This window comes from Eutrigla gurnardus (genome assembly GCF_963514095.1).
Source record: "Eutrigla gurnardus genome assembly, chromosome: 4".
NCBI classification, from domain to species: domain Eukaryota; kingdom Metazoa; phylum Chordata; class Actinopteri; order Perciformes; family Triglidae; genus Eutrigla; species Eutrigla gurnardus.
This window is the reverse complement of record NC_139918.1, coordinates 25731264-25753759: the sequence shown is the minus strand read 5'-3', so window position 1 is coordinate 25753759 and position 22496 is coordinate 25731264. Positions and strand designations below refer to the sequence as shown.

General features: G+C 41.5%; 1 protein-coding gene across 2 annotated transcripts in view; it reads right to left on the bottom strand.

Annotated features, from left to right (window-relative positions):
- The window catches only part of tnn (tenascin N), a 34104-nt gene extending 17797 nt beyond the window's left edge, over positions 1 to 16307 (bottom strand). For both annotated transcript variants that reach the window (XM_084007504.1, XM_084007505.1), the window contains exons 1-6: positions 16187 to 16307; positions 8303 to 8500; positions 7781 to 7984; positions 6994 to 7368; positions 1921 to 2054; positions 1699 to 1828 (exon numbers count right to left, since the gene is read on the bottom strand). In XM_084007504.1, the coding sequence (XP_083863630.1) occupies positions 1699 to 1828; positions 1921 to 2054; positions 6994 to 7368; positions 7781 to 7984; positions 8303 to 8498 (1039 nt within the window). In that variant the 5' untranslated portion in view covers positions 8499 to 8500; positions 16187 to 16307. The remainder of the gene's footprint in view (positions 1 to 1698; positions 1829 to 1920; positions 2055 to 6993; positions 7369 to 7780; positions 7985 to 8302; positions 8501 to 16186) is intronic.
- Positions 16308 to 22496: the final 6189 nt, after the last annotated feature.

The following is a 22496-nucleotide window of genomic DNA, read 5'->3' as shown; positions in this document are numbered from 1 at the left end:
TCCCGCCACAGTTTCATAATGAACTGAAAATATTTTAACACGTAACTCGTAGGCTAGTTGGCCCATTTCTCCTTTATTTCCTCTACAGCAGCGACCGGCTCTAGTTCGTTGGAAAATGAGACTGGGTCACAACTCTGGGCATTTCAGCTTTACAGCTCGCCTCGCCAAGCTTTCACCGCTTAAACGGCCACTTCAGTGCTCACTTAATTTTGCTCTCAAAGTGCATCAGATTGATCTATCTTTATTTTCTTTGAGGTGGACCATGTCTTTCGAACACCCCTAAAAGTTCTCACAAAATCCTGTGGAAAATACTGCCGATTGGCTGGAATCGTTTTCCAAGCCACTGTTTTGTGTATGAACAGCAGCAGTGACGAGATCATTAACATTATACGACAAAAAGTGTATTGAATTAGAATAGCTGACTGCACCTTTAAGTGTGTAACACATAACCACTGGTTTAACCACTCTTTGTAAAACTGTGACTCAGAGGTGCTGTACATATTATTACCGTATCCACACATGGGAATATGCTTGTAATTACTAGAAGCGCTGAAGGCTTTTACACACATACGCCATTTGATAAGATATGCATGTAACTGTGTGTAAAGTTAGGTACCTTTTTGAACATTAGCATAGCCAAGAGGGATGTCAGAATTTGAAGCATACGGTTCAAATAGACAGAAGAAAACCATAAAACCAAATAAATGGTACCAAATAAAGAGGGTTAACATATTTTATGCCAGTTATTGGGTTTTTCCTGAGGGAAAGAGAAAAACATTCACTTGATCCCCCTTTGAAAGTAAAATCCTCGTTTGAAGATGAAAACTAAATAACCATTTTGCCTTATGCAGCGTTCTCCTCACACAACCATAAGTCAGATGATGGCGTGTTTAATAACGCCTTTATGGGAATGAGAGGTTTTCCATGGCGAACCAGACTAACCACACATTAGAGTCAAACTCAATCTCTAGTGGGACCATCTCGCTCATGCTCACCAATCCTGTCTAGTAGTCTCTCTTCACATCTGCCTCTACCACATCTGTGAGCAAGTCCGATTTCCATTAAACACATCTGTGTAGCCATTTCCTTGTAATTACCTTAAATTTTAATGGATAACAAAACCGTGCTCAACGAAAAACACTAAGTAATGACAGGCTTTCGGCCCCGTTCATTGCTTTTTAGTACAGCATTTCCGTGAAAGACATTTATGGTAGATTTAAATACAGGAAAAACTCCTCATCTCGCATAATGCTCTGCAAGTAATTTAGCATAAGTGGAACAGATCCATGCATCCATGATTCAACTGTGCATGGATCTATACCTTAATCATGTCGGCGCCTGCATTAAGAAGTGATATTGATCAGATCTGAACAAATATTAAGTGGGGACCAGTTGCCCCAGACTTGCAGTGCAGGAGGATATGCAGCTAATTTCCTTGAAACGTTAATGTGGATGTTAATCCACATGGAGGAAAATCCACCAGACTTGAGGGCCATGTCCCTGCCACATCAGTCTTTAATGGGTCACTTCTGCCTTTGAAACTACACCACCGACGCATTTAAAAGCAGCATGCCGCCCCTCTTCCACCTCACCAGTAATGGATCTTAATCTCATGCTCATTAAGTCAAAAGAGTGACTCACACATTTCTAAGGCCTCGTTGTTGTTTCTCATTCCTGCTGACAGCAGGCTGCTCTCACCTGTGGTAGCTTCGATCTTGTCTGCATCACTTTGGATCTCTTTGATGACAGCATACACCTGGACCCTGTAGGTGAGCCCAGGAGCCAGTCCTGTGATGAGGTAGGAGTTCTTTGTGTAGGGAACCCGAACCTAGGATAGTGGTTGGAAACAGGTGGAGTTTTTAAAATGAAAATTTGACATACCTACAGATACGACCAAAAATAATAATAAAAAAACCCTACATGCTCCAGGGTACTCTCATCGTCTATGGGATGATATGTCAGAATGTAATACTGTGCCCCTGGAACTGATTTCCACTCAACCAGGAGGGAGACGTCGGTCGCCTGGACCAACCGCAGACCCTGAGGACTGAAGACTGACAGAGAAAGAGAGAGAAAAGGGTTATCAGAGGTTGTAGCACATTTTAATACACGATGTATTACCTTTAGGGGTGATCTAAGGAGCCCGATTCGACAGCTAATCTCATGATTCTCGGTCGAATCGCTGCAGTTTCAGAAAAAATGTGGGTATGAAACAATCCAATCAGGCTTTATGGAGGTGCTGAATAACTGACCCCTATTAATAATAGTGTTAATAAAATAAAAATAATGTGATTCCAATGTATGTCCCTAGTGTGCATGAATAAATCACCATGCAGACTAAGAGCAGATCATCAGAGCAGCATTCTTTAAAAACCCAGCTGACATAGGGCGAAGGCAGGGCACCTGGATACGTCACCAGGCTATCACATGGAGACGGACAAGCATGCATTCTGGTCACAGTTTGGACCAACAGTGTTATTTGGCAAGGCAATGTAGACGTTTCAAACTTCCTTCTTCACAAACCTGAGATGGAAATTGGGAGAAAAATATTGCTTTTCAGTGGTTTTACAACGGGCTTCAATGGAGATGATGTGAAAAAAATATAGCAGGTTGGCGAATCAGAAGGTATATAACTATAGTAGTACAATAACAAAACAGCAGCCAAAAGCCAGAGGAAGGCAAGTCAGCAGTGCTGGGGAGGGGGGCTTCACACAAACAAGAAGAACTCTGCAGGTACAACTGAGGGAAATAAACTACGGTAGTATATTTTAAAACTAGACACACACGTAAGCATATTTCTTGGAGGAAAATGTGAGGTGTAGGAGGCGAATTCAATTCACATTTGGTTCAGATGCTGCTCCACAAGGCAAAGTCAGGAAGCTCAATGTGTTTTTTCCCAAATGCAGCAATCCTTTTCCATCCAGTAGCAGTTAATATCCCGCTGTTGCTACTCTAGGAATGACTATCAACAATCTTTACCCTCGAATAATATCTCAGAAACAGCTGGGGTAAATAAATTACCATGGAAACTACAAGTGATATGTGTCTATCAAACATGTGGACGTCTTAAAAAGTTTATCTGCAGTATTTGAGCACTAAAGAAGTGGTAAGTAATGCTTAGGATGATTTAATTTTTCAGTATTTCAGTATTATCTTTTCCACCTGTATGTAAATATTAATCATGTCAATCAAGTCTCTTAGACAATTCACTTACACGCAGAAGTTGAAAAGTGGTCAAATATGGTTTTGAGTTGAGGGCAAAAATCTGAATAGCATTTACCATGATAAGAATGTTAAATCCATGGCATTTGCAGTGTGTTGATACAGCACTTCAGAAGTTACTACCATCACATCTAATCATCTCACCCATTTTATGTTGTGATTATGTCATTAGGTTCAGTTGCTTTTTACACTCTAATCTGATGGATAAACAAGTGTTCAGGCTACAACATATTTTCATTGTTAAAGTGCCACTGATACTCTAAACCCCGTGCCATCTGTCTTCGATAGTGGACATAAAAGCGGCACTGTACTGGATGAATAGTAGGCAATATCTAAAGCTATACCTCAAGAGTCATGTCATCACCCAGGGAGCTGATTGACATCCATCACCCAGCTTCTGAAATGGCAAGTAGCCACAGAAAACAAAGCATGTCTTTTCGTCTCCCGTTGGGTATTAATACTAACACCTAAAAACAACACTATGTATTTTTTTTTCATGCCTCCTTCTTTTCCTCTCTCCCCGACTTTCCTCTGACATGGTGCCATTGTTGACGTTGGACTCCACTCAACAGCACCTACACATGAAGCCACAGATATGTCTCTAGCTATGTCTCTGTGTCTTTGCAGGGCAAAACACAGCTTGAAGAAATGAAATCCCCATCAGGTGTTTGACATAGCTGACCTGGCTGCTACTGTGAAGACTGTGGTGCAGCACCTGAAATAGGTTGTGGAGCTTTTTTCTGGTGGATCCATGCGTGGCAAAAACGTTAAAAATCCCCTGCTTAAAGTATGTGCCCTGGGTTAAATGCTGAGGAAGGAGTACTATGGACACATTTAGCCAGAGGTTTCCATATATAGAATATTATTTTAAATCTTCTTCTGCAGTCCAAGATACAAGCACTATGAAAATGCAACATTTTGTGCCGTTCACCTGCAGCTGAATCTTCAGAGATATCGTTAGAAGTAAATGTCACAGTATGAACTTAGTCAATTAAACTGTGCATGCCTGGCTGCTGCTGCTCACCTTTCTGCTTGCCTGGCCTTAAATTGCCATAAAATGCAATTTTGTACTCTGCTCCCGAGGCAGTACAGTAATAGCAGGTTTTGGTGAGCAGTGCATTTAGCAGGAAAGGTGATAATTCTTCTTGGGAGGGTCAAAGCCAGATGAAGCCCCAAAAGATGGATGGGTGGTCTTATATCCCTGTGGTATTACAGTATGTGACCTGATGCCATTTATTGAGTAGAGGCCATAGGTGCCAGTGGTCATAAGGTCAGCCCACTGGAAAGGCCCCATCAGCTGCTCTACCTGGAATAACTGTTGTAAAGATGCTTTGAATTCCTCACAAGTGGGTCACTGTGGCTATCACGATAACTGACAAAAGTTTTTATGTAAGAGTCACTCTTGACAATGAACTGACCATTTATTGCAAATAGCTAGGGATGAAATTTGTCAGAAAATAAGGCCCTTGAGGGAGGTCTCTCATTGAGCTGGTTATAATCTGTCAGAGTCTATCAGAGTTATTGCTACAGTAGGTTTATAACACCGTGTTTCATTCTGGATTTTTCTTTCTCAGATATTCGACTGAACCTTTTAGCTCTGATTTTTTCTTTACTTGCAAAGAGAAATGAACAAATCATGCTGGCTAGATAACACAGACAGAATGAGAATGACTCTTTTCTACAGAAAATCTAGCTGTTCTCTCATTTTGAGTTTGTCTTTTTTCTTGTCTTTCTTTAAACGGTGCATCTATAAAAATAAAACAATATGATGTAAAAAAATTGGAAGACTACAGCTGTTTTTTGAAAAGGTAAAAACGTTATATCTTCTCTCTTTTCATCCCCACATTAGGTGGACTACTACTTAAAACGTAAGTGTTTCTGCAGATTATAGAATTGTAGTTATTCATTATCTTTATTTGTAAATATTTAAAGCTGACAGGACTTTTGACACAGAATTTAAACAGAAAAAACAGGTGTAAATAATAAATGAATAAAAACAATGTCTGATTTCCATTAAGCTGCTTTGGACTGTGTAGAACGGAGCCATCAATAATGTTATTCGTAACACTTCTGCTTTTCCTACTAAAAGAAGTTGAAATTTCTGCTGTGAAAAAATGTGCTGCACCATGAATCAAACCCAGAAAAGCTAGTACAAGCATGAATTGACTGCTGTAAGCTTTTCAAATTCATTTGGGTGCAGCCTAAAAGTTTTTACTAAATGATGCAGGAAGGAAATTTATGTGAATGTGAACTGGGCTTTAGGGGCAAGCGTTATATTTTAATGGTCAGAGAGCTCCTTGTGGCATCTGTGTTGAGATGAAATGGCTGTTAACATTCACAGCTTAATGTCAGCAGAGCAGTAGAGGTGACTGCAGAAAAAGGTTGAAATTTGAATCTCAATCCTCATGAGAGAAACACAGCTCAAAACCAAAATGCGAGCCTGGGTCATAACAGTTTGCAATGCAGAACCCCAGATATATGATTCACCCATAAAAAGATCATGGTGGGATACGCTTGCTCAGACACAATTCATCTCTAGAGGACAACATCTGGAAATGTTGCTGGTAGCTGGGATAAAGACAAAACCTGTACCTGCAGGGATCAAATACAATGTCTGGCCCTCGGAGCCAACAACAATGCAGATTAAATCAACTTCCAGGCCTGATTATACAACAAATACGGTAAAATGTAATGGTGAAACCAATTTCTTTAAATTAAATGTGCTGCAATAGTCGTATTCACATGCAAACGAGTGACGTGAATGTGCATGCAGGGTTCCTACACCTTTTACAAAGTCGAATTCAAGCACTTTCCAGGTGCATTTCCATGCTTTTCCAGCACCTTCCAGCTGTGGTAAACTCCATATTTGTATCAATCCAATCGTCAGTATTCAGTCTACTTATTACTTGTTCATCACATTAAATGAGATGTTATTGTCCTCTATACAACCAACATGATGTTTGGAGACAGCTTTTTACAGAAGGACCACAAATGAAAGGAAAACTAATTCCACTAACAGATCCACAGAAATATAATCACCAACTATTTTCATCATCTGTTCATCATCAAAAGTCATTTTTCATGCAGAAATGTCAGAAAATGCTGTTTTCAGTCCCTCAAATATGGAGATCTTCTTTTCGCTGTTCTATCATATATGTCATCACATAGAACACACATTTCAAGACCTTTATTCTAAATCCAAGCACTTTTCAAAGCTTGAAAACACCACACTAAAATTAAAGTGGATTTCCAGCACCTGTACCAACCCATGCATGAATATTTCAAGTTCAACTTCAGGAAGACTCATTACGGGACCATTTAATTGATTTAACCATTATTTGGTATTTCTCGGAGTCCAAAGTGTTTTCACAAGAAAAGGTTTTGTGAGTCATGATTACCAGTATAAACACGTCATAATAAAGCAATGTGGCCTATGTGCTAGCTTGCTAGCTAGCTAGCGCAAATGAGTTTGACTTTCAGCTAGCAAGCTAACCAGCTTTTACCCCCTTTAACAACTATTTATTCAATTAAGTTTCAAACAACATCGATAACAAAATAATAATAATCAATAATAAGAACACAAAACTTTATCTAACTGTTAACAGACTCGATATGTCGTGAATGACGTCGCTGCTAGCATGCTCCCATCTTGCTAGCTTCTGCGTTAGCACATCAGCTAGCTAGCCTAGCATTCACACATCACCAGCCCAGTTAGCTAAGCAGCACGTACGTCACATGACATATACGATAACGTTATTTTTGATAGCTTACCTAAGGAGCAGTCTTCGCCGTGAAGGCCTTCCTCGCAGACGCACTGGCCGTCCACGCACTGGCCGTTGCCGGTGCAGTCGTCGGGGCACGTCGAGACTCCGCAGGCCTCGCCGGTGAAGTGCGGGAAACACACGCACGTCCCGTCCACGCATTGCCCCTTGTCGTTGCAGTTGTCCGGACACAGGAGCTGGCCGCAGTCGTGCCCCGCGTAGCCCCGATGACACACGCACTTCCCGTCCACGCAGCGGCCGTTGTCGTTGCACTCGTCCGGGCAGGACGACGCGGAGCAGTCGGGGCCTTCCCAGCCCGGGTCACAGAGGCAGCTGCAGCCGGCGGGCTGGTAGGTCCCGTGGCCGCTGCAGCTCGGGTCCACGCCTGGAGGAAAGAGCAGTTATTCACATCGGTGTACTACAGCATACTCATATAAAATATGCTTTTATCAGGATGTAAAATGAGATTAAAGGCTGCAGTCGACTGCAAACTCCTCCGTCTGTTTACCCTGTTTGTTCTTTCACAAGTAGTTCCATTTTACAATACATATAATAGCTATAATATTATGATATTAGAGGTGGGAGAAATAATCTATTCTATGATGCATCTCGATGCTTTGTTGAACGATTCTGCATGTAAAGTCTATAATCGAACTATAATTAATTATTTTGGTAGAACTTTCCACGTTTCATATATGTAGCAGATCAACTGTATCCTACAAATATGGGTTGGTTTGAATGCAGGAGTTTTTCTACACTGTGGTATAATTTTACTGAAGTGTGTAAATGTGGTTTACCTGCAGCCGCGCCGCCTCCGCAGCATCCCTGGGTACACTGCGTCTTCAGGTAGGTGACCTCTTCCTCCAGCCCGTTGACTCTGTACAGCAGCGACTTGAAGCTCTCCGACTCCTCACACTCACACTTCGGTGTCTGCAGCCTGATGTTGTGTCTGAAGACGATGTCGTCCTCTCCGCCTGGAGTAGAGGCGTCTGTCTGCAGACCTGCACAACGGCACGGAAACACAGCTTTTTAACAACGATGCACTATATTTAGTATAATAGTTATTGGCAAGTGAAAAATCTAAACAAGCGTTATGTAATGGAAGGAATTAAGAGGCAATGTCCACCTGCAGTCACATCCAGAATGTGAGGTAAAATACTGCATGTAGACCAACACCAAACTACATTAATTTAACACAAACATAATTCCTTCCACTGATTGTTTACATCCAATATTCTGAGCTTTCTCTATCCACATAGATCTCAGTTGCATTCTCTGTGGTTGTTTTATTTTTAAAATGATTTTACAGGCTTTATGACCTGTTTCGCCCTGGGTTGGCAAGCGCTCGAGTTTACAACCGGAGCTCCCCGGGATGTCGATTTTATAGACATGGCTGAAGGTGACTCCCTGCTCGGGGGCTGAGGGGGCCGGGGGGTTGGTGGCGGAGCTGAAGGGTGTCACGGTGCAGAGTAGGACCAGCAGGCGCAGGGCCCTCCACGGGGGTCTCGAACTCATGGCTAGAGGACACAATAAAAGCAGATCATTGTTCATTTTATTCTGATCAATCACATTATTTTTTTTCTGAGAGAAAGCATGAGGTTTTACTATAGATTGTAAAATATATATATATCCGTATTTAAAAACACCACTTAGGCAACGTCTTTGGGGTATCTTTTTTTTTTATTGGACAGCATCTGAGCATGCAGAGCACAGACTGGGAGGTAATCCTTTTAAAACTGTGATTAGTCAAAGAAAGTGGGGATCGGCCCCTCACAAACATTAAACTATCATAAATGCATTGTTTCCATAGGATAGTAAAAAAAAACGGATTCTTTGTGGTTTGAGCAGGAGTTATTGTTCCAGGATGGAAAACTTAAACACAAAAGTGGTTACTTTTATGACAAAATTGCAGTAGAAGGTATGCAAAGCGTGGCACAAAAACAAAACCCTGTTCATCTCAAGTACATTTCCCCAAAGGATTATCCTCTTCTTTTTAACCTTACACATTTGAAACATCATTAAGAATAAAACTTCACTCCTGGCTGCTGACTTTTAGGCAAATCAAGTTGAGATTCGCACACAAAGTGTCACGAGACAATTCTTCATAGATGAAATACATATTCCATGTCATCTTTTAGTGCCAGTCTATACATTTTGTCAGGAAATGATGGATCTTTGGCATGAACTATGTGTAACAGACTACCGAAACTATAGATGTTTGCTGTCATGGGTGACTGGACCGAGTCGGTTGAAAGACGGTGACTTTTCAACTTTCCAGTCAGTGTTTTATCGAGAACTGAGGACAGAAATCCAAACAATGCAAAAGTTACATTCAGTGGGTCGCACTACTGTGTATTTCAATTTCAAGAAACCTGAACCATTGTGTCACTGTGGTGTGTGTGTGTGTGTGTGTGTGTGTGTGTGTGTGTGTGTGTGTGTGTGTGTGTGTGTGTGTGTGTGTGTGTGTGTGCGCAGCAGTCATCACTTTGCCAGAGGACAGTTTGCTCTGGTCTCTAAACCATAAATTGTGCTCAGTCAGGCGTTTCAGAGCTTCAGAGAAACTTGTCCTCAGCGCTGATGTCATCGTGTCTAATGACAGTGATGTCATGTGAACTTAAACCCTCGCAGCAGCGAGCGGCTTCCCCCGGGAAAGCCAAATTACATGCTTTTCAAAACAGAAGGCTTTTTTGGGGAACTTTGGTCTGAATTTGGTATTCTGGTGTAAAAAGTTTGAATTGCGTCAGAAGAAACTTCTGGTCTAACTGCTTGTGTGGTCTGTGGAAACCCAAACCCTCTAATAGAGCGACTGAGAAGAAAGCTCAGTCATAAAAAATGTCGTGCTGCGTGATGCTTGACAGCTAAACTGAGTAGCAATATAGAGTAGCATAAATACTTCAATAAATATGTTGGATTTGTTTGAAATCATACAGGATTATTCAGTATGCAAACACTGCAAAACCCCAACGTTGTTACAATACTGTACACACTGTGCATATATATATAATATTTTATAATTTAATACAATAATTGTGATGTTTGCTTACTATGTGCAACTTTGAAAAATAAAGATAGGAGCTTAAGAATTAAATTATGTAAAAGTCATTACAATATTTTGGAAAGGACCCGACAGAGACAGAATGTTTTTGTTAAAGAGTAAAATCCTTTTTGTTGAACCAGAAACGTCAGCTTTATCTCTCTTGCCAAATACACCAGACTCCATTGATAAAAACAGTAATTTAACCGTGTCCTAAAACACACAATGAAACTAATCAAATCTGTCTTTGCTAGTCTTTTCACTGTTCACACAATCACAAGTTCAGATTGTTGGGGATCGTTGAAACAGTAATGGTGAGTTTTATTTTGAATGTGTTTTACGACATGGAATAATTGGTTAAAAAATAAAGAAAAACCACAAACCAGCCTGAAAATGAAGAAAATCTAAAAACCATTGCATGGGAGTCTATCGAGCCCAGTATAGCTGATCCTGGTCAGAGTTGGCTGATGCTACGCTGTGATTGGCCGGTCTGTGTTTTGACAGGCGGGACTTTGTGAAGGGTCAGTTGGACACATAAACATGTGCTTGTTGAGCAGCAAACACTCAAACAGATGGAAAAGTACAACATGTGCAGAGAGAGAGAAGCAGATCCTAAAAATCCCATCGGACCCCAGAACATTAACCTGTCAAACAAGTTGATCTAAAACCTGCCGTTCCTCCAACGATAGCATCAGATTAACATAGAATTCCTGATATTTGGAGTTATTTTCCAATAACTAAGCATGAAAGCTACTTCACTTCACTCAATTGGACACTATTTGTCTTCAGTAAAATAAACTCTGGCCTCTGCGTATTTACACAGGTTGTAACTCAAGTAGTTGTGTGATTGTAGAGTCTCCAGTCCCTCAGATAGACATGTAATTACCACCATCTCTTTCTAACGTGGCCAAACTCCATACAGCTGAGCTGCTTTGGTTATTTTAGCTGTCTATTTCATCGCTGCTGGTCAAAAGCTTGAGGTCGGAGACCAAGCTGTGACATCACTGGCAAATTGCTTTTTCTCGACCTTATGTGGTGGCCAAAACTTTAGCGGGGGTTTTTAATCAACGGCCAAGACTTCGGAGGGAAAACTAGAGATGAAGAATAAGAGGCATTAGGAGAAGGAGATGGAGAGACAAATGGAAAGTCGGGGAAATAGATATGAAAAGACTCAAGAGAGAGAGTTTAAGTGAGTGAGTGAGTGAGTATGAATAGGTGAGCGAGGGGATGATGGTGAGAGCGTGTGTTTGAGTCAGTCCTGCAGTTAGACACGTTATGCTTAACAAGCATGTTTATAGCTTTTTATTTGATGCTTGCCATCTTCAGGCCCTTTTTAGTGTTTCTCTTGGAGGAGATAGGGATGGATGGATGGATGATGGATGGATGGAGGGATGGATCAATGATGGATAGATGGATGCATGGATGGATGATGAATAGATGGATGGATGGATGGATGGATGGATGGATGGATGGATGGATGGATGGATGGATGGATCAATGATGGATGGATTGATGCATGGATGGATGGATGGATGATGAATGGATGGATGATGAATGGATGGATGGATAGATGATGGATGATGAATGGATGGATGGATGATGGATGGATGGATGGATGGATAGATGATGGATGATGAATAGATGGATGGATGGATGGATCAATGATGGATGGATGGATGGATGCATGGAATGAAGATGAATGGATGGACGGATGGATGGATGAATAGATGGATGGATGGATGGATGGATGGAAGATGAATGGATGGATAGATGGATGGATGCATGGATGGATGGATGGATGGAAGATGAATGGATGGATGGATGGATGGATCAATGATGAATGGATGGATGCATGGATGGAAGATGAATGGATGAATAGATGGATGGATGGATCAATGATGGATGGATGCATGGATGGATGCATGGATGGATGGATGGATGGATGGAAGATGAATGGATGGACAGATGGATGGATGGATGAATAGATAGATGGATGGATCAATGATGGATGGATGGATGGATGGATGATGAATGAATGGATGGATAGATGATGGATGGATGGATGGATGGATGATGAATGGATGGATGCATGGATGGATGGATGGATGGATCAATGATGGATGGATGGATGGATGGATGCATGATGAATGGATGGATGGATGGAAGATGAATGGATGGATGGATGGATGGATGATGGATGATGAATGGATGGATGGATACTTGGATGGATGGATGGATGGATGGATGGATGAATGGATGGATGGATGGATGATGAATGGATGGATGGATGATGAATGGATAGACGGATGCTTGGATGGAGGGATGGATGGGTGATGGATGGATGGATGCTTGGATGGATGGATGGATGATGGATGGATGGAGGGATGGATGGATGGATGATGGATGGATGGATGATGAATGGATGGATGGATGCTTGGATGGAGGGATGGATGAATGGATGCTTGGATGGATGGATGATGAATGGATGGATGGATGGATGATGGATGGATGGATGGATCAATGATGGATGGATGGATGGATGAATGGATTGATGGATGGATGGATGGATGGATGGATCAATGATGGATGGATGGATGATGAATGGATGGATGGATGCTTGGATGGAGGGATGGATGAATGGATGCTTGGATGGATGGATGATGAATGGATGGATGGATGATGGATGGATGGATGGATCAATGATGGATGGATGGATGGATGAATGGATTGATGGATGGATGGATGGATGGATGGATGGATGGATGGATGGATGATGGATGGATGGATGGATCAATGATGGATGGATGGATGGATGGATGGAGGGATGGATGATGAATGGATGGATGGATGGATGGATGGATGGATGGATCAATGATGGATGGATGTATGGATGGATGATGAATGGATGGATGGAAGATGAATGGATAGACGGATGGATGGAGCGATGGATGGATGGATGATGGATGGATGCTTGGATGGATAGATGGATGGATAGATGGATGGATGAATAGATGAATGGATGGACGGATGGACGGATGGATGGATGGATACTTGGATGGATGGACCCATCTGAGGATGAAGGCAGCAGATAGTCAGACAGTGAAATAACAGGAAAGGTGACGTACCACTGAATGAAATGCTGGATCATCGGAGCATTGATTGGCCGTCGTGGCACAAAGCAGAAGAAACATTCGATCATTGTGAAAACAGGAGGGATTTATTCTCCAATCTCCCAGTGAAATAAAAGATGTTAGCGTTGGTTTGGCAGCACACGGCCCTCCGGATAGGATGTCAACCTGGCTCCCAAACCCTCGCAAGTAAAATTCAACATGTCCATAAACACGCTTAAACATTCCTTTCCTGACAATAACTGCTCCATGCCAATGTCAATGGGCCTGTAAAAAGGTTTGACGACAACCTTGATGTGTGTTCACTCCTTTATACAGGAGAGAGAAGTGAATGGGACTCCGCCCAGGTCGGTATCACTTACAGGTTACAGAGACAACCATGCAAAAACAGCACATATATCTTAGAGACGCCTTCCACTGCTGCTGGACAAGCTGTGCATCTGTCGGGCTTCCTACACCTTCTCCAAAGTCAAATTCAAGCATTTCAAGGTGCATTTCCATGCTTTTCCAGCACCTTCCAGCTGTGGTAAACTCCATATTTGTATCAATCCAATGGTCAGTATTCAGTCTACTTATTATGTCACTTGTTCATCACATTAAATGAGATGTTATTGTCCTCTAAACAACCAACATGATGTTTGGAGACAGCTTTTTAAAGAAGGACCACAAATGGAAGGAAAACTAATTCCACTAACAGATCCACAGAAATATAATCACCAACTATTTTCATCATCTGTTCATCATCAAAAGTCATTTTTCATGCAGAAATGTCAGAAAATGCTGTTTTCAGTCCCTCAAATATAGAGATCTTCTTTCCTCTGGTCTCCACACAAAGCGATGGCGGCACATAGGTGGAGATAAACGGGGATGAAGTGGGAATTCAGATCCACTCAGAGGGATCGGCAGCAGAAGAAGGCTTGGGTAGTCTGAGCACATTTGCCCTCTCCTCCTCTAGAGAGCCATTAAGCCTCGGACAAAAGGCCAAGTGTTTCTGCAGGTTTCATCTCAAGACAAAATCACACTGGACCGAACCAACAAGCCTGAGAAGGGAGGGTTTAAAAAGATGAGAGGAGCAGCGAGGTCAAGCCTTTATGTGCGGTTGCAAACTTTGTGGACGTTTTTTCCCTTCCTCTTCCCCTTTCTTCAGCTCGCAGACTGAACGGGGAGGGAGGGAGAACCCGAAATGAATAAAAAACGAAGCTGAAAGCAATTATCGTCTGAGAGCAGAGCTCATATCTTCACGATTCTGTCTGCCTCCCGCTGCCTTGCAGACCACAAGTAGCCCTCGATAAGGCCCTCGCTTCATCAGAACCAGAGGCTCGCTCCCTTTAGTGGGGCTGTCAGATGAAAACCTAACCAGCTGAAGAAAGAAAGAGAAAGAACACAACCAGAGCATTCATGATAGAAAAAAGCTTAAATTCTAGACAGAGATAGGTTTTCTGAAATAATAAAAAAAAAAAGTGTTTTGAGTAGCTTTCATGCGCCCCGGGGACGTTTTCAATCAGTGGAAGTAAATGAGAAAAAAAAGCCTGGAGTTGTGAGGATTCTGTGAAAACAGTCACGTTATGCAATCTGAACACTTTTTTTTGTAAGCCACCCACTCAGGACTATGTCTCTCTCTCTCTCTGTCTCTGTCTCTCTATCATTCTGCATGGCTGAGGGCCCACATCTGTAGCTCATTTCGCGAGGGCTTCTGTGTATTCCCCGAGCCAGCACAGTAGCATTAAAGGTAAATCTAGTGGATCGACGCCCCCCCACTCCCCCCCGGCACTTTGTCATTATGAATATTTATGTTATTATCGTAGAGAAGAAATGTGTGCTAGCAGCTTTGTTGACAGACAGCGTGATATTGTCTGCTAATGCATTCTGGAACTGGATACACAAATCATAAATAAGAGCTCAAAAACATGTTTGGTAGAAATTAAAGGCTCCAACGGGAAAATAACGGTTGATTTATGTGAGATTGTCTGAACATTTATGAGAGCTCTAACTTTTAATTGTTCTAAATTTGTTTTAGAGAATCTAAATAGAATTATGTTTTTTTTTTTAATATTCGCGTTCATTCAGCAACCAAAATAACTTAAAGTTAAAGTCCTGCATTCAAGAATTTGCTCATGCAGAGGAAATGTGCTCATTATGGAGAATCATCCGTGTCAGTGTAATATTATTAACATTAAGCTGTTTCAGGCAGTTTATCTATAGCCATCATATTTTATATAGCTGTATGTTCTGTAGGTTAGTGTTACTTTATAAAGTAACTAAAGCTTGAGAATAGTACTTGAGTAAATGTACTTAGATACTTTCCACCAACAAACAATTTACAGCACTTTCTTCTTTTTTTTACGCAGAAAAACACATTACGCTTTACAACGAGCATTCAGTGCGTCAAACCCCAGATCAATATTCATCACTGATTATTACATTTCCACATCAATGTGCTGCCATGGAAACTAACATGAGAGGAGCTTCATAAACTCCCAGTTAAACTTGAGACCGTCAGGTAACTGACAGCAGAGTCGGGTCGAGAGGCTGCAGATGAGGACTGTTTCATCCGACTCTCACCTGATCAGCTGATATCGACAGGTGAGACGGTTGAGATGGGTGAGACGGGTGAGACGGGGATGGATAGAGAGGCAGAGAATGAGGGGAAGACGACAAATGGAGATCAAATGGACTGAGAAGATGAAAGGGAGGAAATAGCTGAGAAAACAGATCAATAAATAGAAAATAAGGGAACTAAAAGGGAAGAAACACGTAGCTGCTCCTTTGGATGATGTAGAATTAAAGAGCACAGCAGAATTAATAACTTTAAAGTCACAGCTGGCAACTAAGGGTTTGTTCCTCTTGGTTAAAAAAAAAATACTTACATTGAACTGAACCAAACCTGTCAATAAAATCCCCAAATTGTTACCTGGTGTTAATTGGAGGATTAACGGCCCGTTAACTAAACCCCTCAATTAAAAAACAGACATACTGGGGAACATTACACACAAAGTCTCATGTCTAAACCACAGAGGATGACAAAACAAGTGTTGCCTTACCCCTTTATCTTCTTTTTGAATCGTCTGCTCTCTTTCTTTCTCTTTTCTCTGAAGAAGTGAACTTCTCAAAGTCTCTCCCTCTGCCACCTGTCGACACTCCAAGACCTTCACAAAGCCTCTGACTTCTGCTCTCTCCCTCCCTTTTCAATTGCAAAAAAAGTCTCCCTGAGATGCCTGCAGGCCAATGGGCAGTTAGTTTGGGAGTGTCTCCTCGCCTCGTCTCCTCTAGTGAGTGAATGAAGAAGGGGGAGAGGGAGTGGAGGAGGAGAGAGAGCTAATGAGCAGAGTTTACTTCTCTTTTCAAGGAGTTAATCTCTTACTTTTCTTCTTCATTGTCTCTTAAATGGAGTAATATTAATATTTATAGTGTGTTTGATGACTGTAACAGTAACTGGATAAAGGTTGGACTCCAGGGGGCAACGTGGAAGACAAACGGCTTAGGAACCGAGAGGTTACATTTACTGAATACTTTTTCTCTAAAAGTTGATACTTATAATACTTATAATAAAGTGCTGAGACAGAAAACAATGGTGATAACAATCATTGGATCATTTACTGTTAGGGTGAGGATGATTGGCAGTGGCACACCAAAAAAGTCCAGACTTGAGCTGACGTTTGCATACTTTTCTCTCCGAAATGCTCCTCAGGTTATATCTGTGAGAACGCACCACCGCTGAGCATGCTGGGAGGACGAACAGCAGGCTAAGCCTTTCAAGCTGACAAAAAAAAAGACGTCTCGTCAAAAATCACCCCAGAAAGCTCTGGTTACTCCTGCAAAAAAGAAGAAAACAAAAAAAGAATTGGTTTCATTTGTACACTGTTGCCCATAAAGTTGGAATATGTTGTTGTCAGACACAATCCTGTGTATTTCTATTTAAATGCATCAGTAATCAGGTTTGACCAGGTTCAATGATTACATAACGTGTCCCAGTTACCCAGGTGAAAATGTATTCAGTCATCACATTTGTCCGACGCTATAAAAAACAAGACATTTGCAAATTATTCCACCTTCATGGGCGACCCTGTAGATATACACACACTTACATTTCAAATCACACAGGCAGCTACAAGCACACTTCCAAACAGACCACACATCATCCACACAACACCGTGACATCACCAAAGACCCCGGGTGTCAAGGTTGGCAATACTTTACGCTGACAGCGGCTGTTTGTCTCTAAATATACAAGGAAGGTTTCGAGTTTCGACGCTGGGATTGTTTCTCTGAAACTGGAGCTCGGGGGCCTTTTTTAATTGTACGCCTACCTTGGACCATGATTTATTTATTTCTATCTGTCTTTTTTACCCAATATCCCATAAGATGTTACAAGTTATTTTTTAAGCTGACACAGCATCATTTTTGCTCAGGTGAGAAGTGTAAGTTTGAGCCAAAATGAGACGTCGGCAGTAAAAACCCAACGAGTGAGCAGAAACGGGGAAACGGGTGGAAATCCGTCACTAGAAATGAGTCGTAGTGACAATGTGCTCATTACGTTTTACACTTATTGAGGATCAGGATGATGATGGGTAATGCGTGGATGAATTGTGTTTTTTCTTTGTTGCCAGTTTTAGAATATAAAACAAAAGGAATGAGGGATATACTGTTAGCACCCAGACGCAGCATAACTAATAATATCTGTCATTCTCTAGAAACAAACTGCTCCTCCGGAACCGAGGGAAAGACATGAATGGATGCTCCATAACGACAGCGTTATTACAGGAAGTTCTTCCCTCTGGAAGTAACGCTGCAACCTTGAGACATCGGTGCAGATTGGGATCCAGGACTGGAGCGAGGCTTTCTACCCGTCTTCTCTATGACGCTACGCCAAGACAATTAAGACTACAAAGATGAATGAAGTTGCTTTGAGTTTTCATTTCATCCTGTTGAAAGATTCTTATTAGCACGGCGCTGAGCTCGTCTGTCGTTGTCATTAGAAGAAGAGGAATCTGGAGACACTAGGTAGTCCCCTGGGATCAGTTCTGGGTGTTTGTCAGTTTCCACTCCTCACATGCATCGTGTCTTTTATACGTCCATCTTCACATGAGTTTTAATTATAATCATAATAATAATTCATATGATATATAATGCTTGTTTAAGGCACTCAAAGACAAAAGTAAAATAAAATAAAAATAAAAGACACAGGAGTGAAAAAGACATACAACATGATGGGGTTTGAGAGAGGCAGTGGTTGCAGGTGTTGCAGATAGATAGATGTTTGTCTGAGGTGCGTAGACCTCCCACACACACCTTTAATAGGAGTATTTATCATAAATTCTATGACATACTGCAACAGAAATGCTCCTGAACGCAGCAGGAAGTATTGTGGTGGAGTGTGTGTCCGGTATGCGTGTCATATCATGATCGGCATCAACGAGGCCATTATAGTTGCTTATCCCAGATCAGCTTCAAACGTTTGGACCCAATTACTGACTCATGGGTTTACTACGTAGGTAAACTGATCCCAAACCAGCCCAGAGGAATGCAGTAACACACACACACACACACACACACACACACACACACACACACACACACACACACACACACACACACACACACACACACACACACACACACACACACACCCTATCACTCAAACATGTTTGTCACGAATGTCAATAAGCATTAAGTTTCTATTTCGGCTGACAACTTGTCAACAAGTGCTTTTACTAAATTTGGGAACATTCAGGAGATCAAAAGATCTCTTTGCTCCTTTAGAGGGTCTGCTTGTAAATATCCACCAATCATGACCTTGAAAAACGTCCTTCAACTACAGCTGCTGTAGTTTTGCATGAACAGTTAAAGGCCCGTCCCTTCCTCGCTCCGAACTAAACAAAAGTCTTGATGGTTCCCAACGAAAACAAGCGGAATCTTCAGCTTCGCTGGCTATAATGAAGAACATGCAAATCAGCACGTTGAACTCCATTCATGCGCACGTCTGTTGCTATGACGGCGGGTGGGAGGTGGTGACATTTGCATCACATCACAGGCCAATGAGATACCATCTCAAGCGTGTCACTGTGCTGTGGAAATGTGGCCATTAGCAGCAGATGTATCCCATATAACGTTTCCTTTAAAGTATGAACTTAGAAGTACACACACGTTGGTTTCCTTCTGGACCAGAAGTGGACGATTCCAAATAAAAGCAAAGGTAAAAGGTCAGTCCACTTTATTTGATCTTCTCCCATTCAACTAGTGTCATCTGTCCGTTTCATTTCCGATCTTTTGCCGCCTTGGACTCCTCCTTAAAGTAGTTATAACTTTATAAATATATGGTTGTGTGAGACAGACGTAGATCTGCTTCCTTTCCCTCTAAATTGTAACCACCTTAGCTATGCATCAGCAGCCTCTTATACTCTGTGTGATGGATCGCGCTGCCTTACTTTATTATTAGAATGCTCTCGCTGTCACATCCTGGATGGGGAGAAAAAAATGACTAAATTAACACATCCAGAAATGAAACATTGTGATAATAAATAGTGACAGATTTAAGAAAATGTCTGGAAATGACTAGTGAGCTGCACAATAACAACACTTTATTATGATGAATTCCCTTGTTTCGGGTTGAGACGGTGAGGAAATATAACACTTCACTGCTTCTTTCTTCTTTTTCAGCGTAGTTTGGGATCTTGTTGGTCGAGGCATCTGGTTTACATTTTATCATCTTTTTTTGTGTTTTTGTTTTTATATTTTCACATTTTTATATTTATATCTGCTATTTTTTTTGAGCTGCGAACTAGAGATGCTCCTAACGAATGAATCTATCTATCTATCTATCTATCTATCTATCTATCTATCTATCTATCTATCTATCTATCTATCTATCTATCTATCTATCTATCTATCTATCTATCTATCTATCTATCTACCTACCTTCTTACCTACCTACCTACCTTCTTACCTACCTACCTACCTACCTACCTACCTACCTACCTACCTACCTACCTACCTACCTACCTACCTACCTACCTACCTACCTACCTTCTTACCTACCTACCTACCTACCTACCTACCTACCTTCTTACCTACCTACCTACCTACCTTCTTACCTACCTACCTACCTACCTACCTACCTACCTACCTTCTTACCTACCTACCTACCTACCTTCTTACCTACCTACCTACCTACCTACCTACCTACCTACCTTCTTACCTACCTATCTACCTACCTACCTACCTACCTACCTACCTACCTACCTTCTTACCTACCTACCTACCTACCTACCTACCTACCTACCTACCTACCTACCTACCTACCTTCTTACCTACCTACCTACCTTCTTACCTACCTACCTACCTTCTTACCTACCTACCTACCTACCTACCTACCTTGTTACCTACCTACCTTCTTACCTACCTACCTACCTTCTTACCTACCTACCTACCTTCTTACCTACCTACCTACCTTCTTACCTTCTTACCTACCTACCTACCTACCTACCTACCTACCTACCTACCTACCTAACTACCTACCTACCTACCTACCTACCTACCTACCTTCTTACCTACCTACCTACCTACCTACCTTCTTACCTACCTACCTACCTACCTACCTTCTTACCTACCTACCTTCTTACCTACCTACCTACCTACCTACCTACCTACCTTCTTACCTACCTACCTACCTTCTTACCTACCTACCTACCTACCTACCTACCTTCTTACCTACCTACCTACCTTCTTACCTACCTACCTTCTTACCTTCTTACCTACCTACCTACCTACCTACCTACCTACCTACCTACCTACCTACCTACCCATCTATCTACATTAATCGTATTGCTGTAAGTCAAAGGATGTCCCTAACTCAGTAATAAAATAACAATAATAATAATTATACAATTATAATAATAATGGATGTACACCAAAACCCTCCTCCAGCGGACACATAGATGTGATCATTGGGTTTTGCTGCTGGTCGGCTTGCAGGAAGCGTTCTATAAAGCCGAACTGAGACGTTGTGGTTCGCTAACGACGTCGCTCGTTTGAGCTCAAAAGCATCGTTAAAAATCCTCACCGCGCTACGTTTCTTTCCCGTGAGTCGCTATAAAATTGAAAGTCTCACTTTAATCGTACAAACCTCATTACGAAAGGGCAATGCTATTTTCAAATTAGCCCGTTTCCACAAAGTCGTGGCCACATTTTGAGGTTACGCACCTGCCTTTCATCAAAGAGTCATCGAGCAACCAATGAATCAAACTCAGCAAAAGTTACACTTATTGTTATCAGGCCTACACCGTCTCCAAAGTCAAATTCAAGCACTTTTCAAGCATTTCAAGGTGCATTGCCATGCTTTTCCAGAACCTTCCAGCTGTGGTAAACTCCATATTTGTATCAATCCAATGGTCAGTATTCAGTCTACTTATTATGTCACTTGTTCATCACATTAAATGAGATGTTATTGTCCTCTAAACAACCAACATGATGTTTGGAGACAGCTTTTTACAGAAGGACCACAAATGAAAGGAAAACTAATTCCACTAACAGATCCACAGAAATATAATCACCAACTATTTTCATCATCTGTTCATCATCAAAAGTCATTTTTAATGCAGAAATGTCAGGAAATGCTGTTTTCAGTTCCTCAAATATGGAGATCTTCTTTTCTCTCTTATATCATATATGTCATCACATACAACACACATTTCAAGACCTTTATTCTAAATCCAAGCACTTTTCAAACCTTGGAAACACCACACTAAAATTCAAGTGTTTTCAAGGATTTCCAGCACCCGTACCAACCCCGGGTTATAAGATTTTCACACTGAACTAATGAAACGAACGAGCACGGCTGACATCGCTCTTCTTCAGCAGGTTTTGGATGTGAATTTGAATGCTGGCTAAATACAGGAAGTCATTAAGTGTGCGCTGCTCTTCGCCTGCTGCAGCTCTCTGTGTCATAAATAAACAGAAACCCTCCAGATGCTCGTAGATTTCTTGAGAACTTGCGAGTTAATAAAAGAGACGTCCTGCCACAAACAGCGTGATAGTCGGGAAAAAAAACGGTTTTACCACAGATGTCATCAACATATTTATTGTTCCCTTTTATAGCAAATATGTGACTTTTACCTTAAAGAATTAAACGTTTTCAGCACTTTCTCATGAACATCTTGGACAATAATAACCCAATATTTGCAGTGTCTTGTGTAAGTTACGCTATTTGGATATTTCTGGGTCCTCGAGAATTATTCGGCATTCTGGGAAAACCACATTCCCTTTTTTTCCCCCTGAGAGTGCTATCGATCTGATCATATCCATCGCAGAATCACCCTAAAGCTTAAAAGTTACCACTGTAATGTTTTAGCCCTG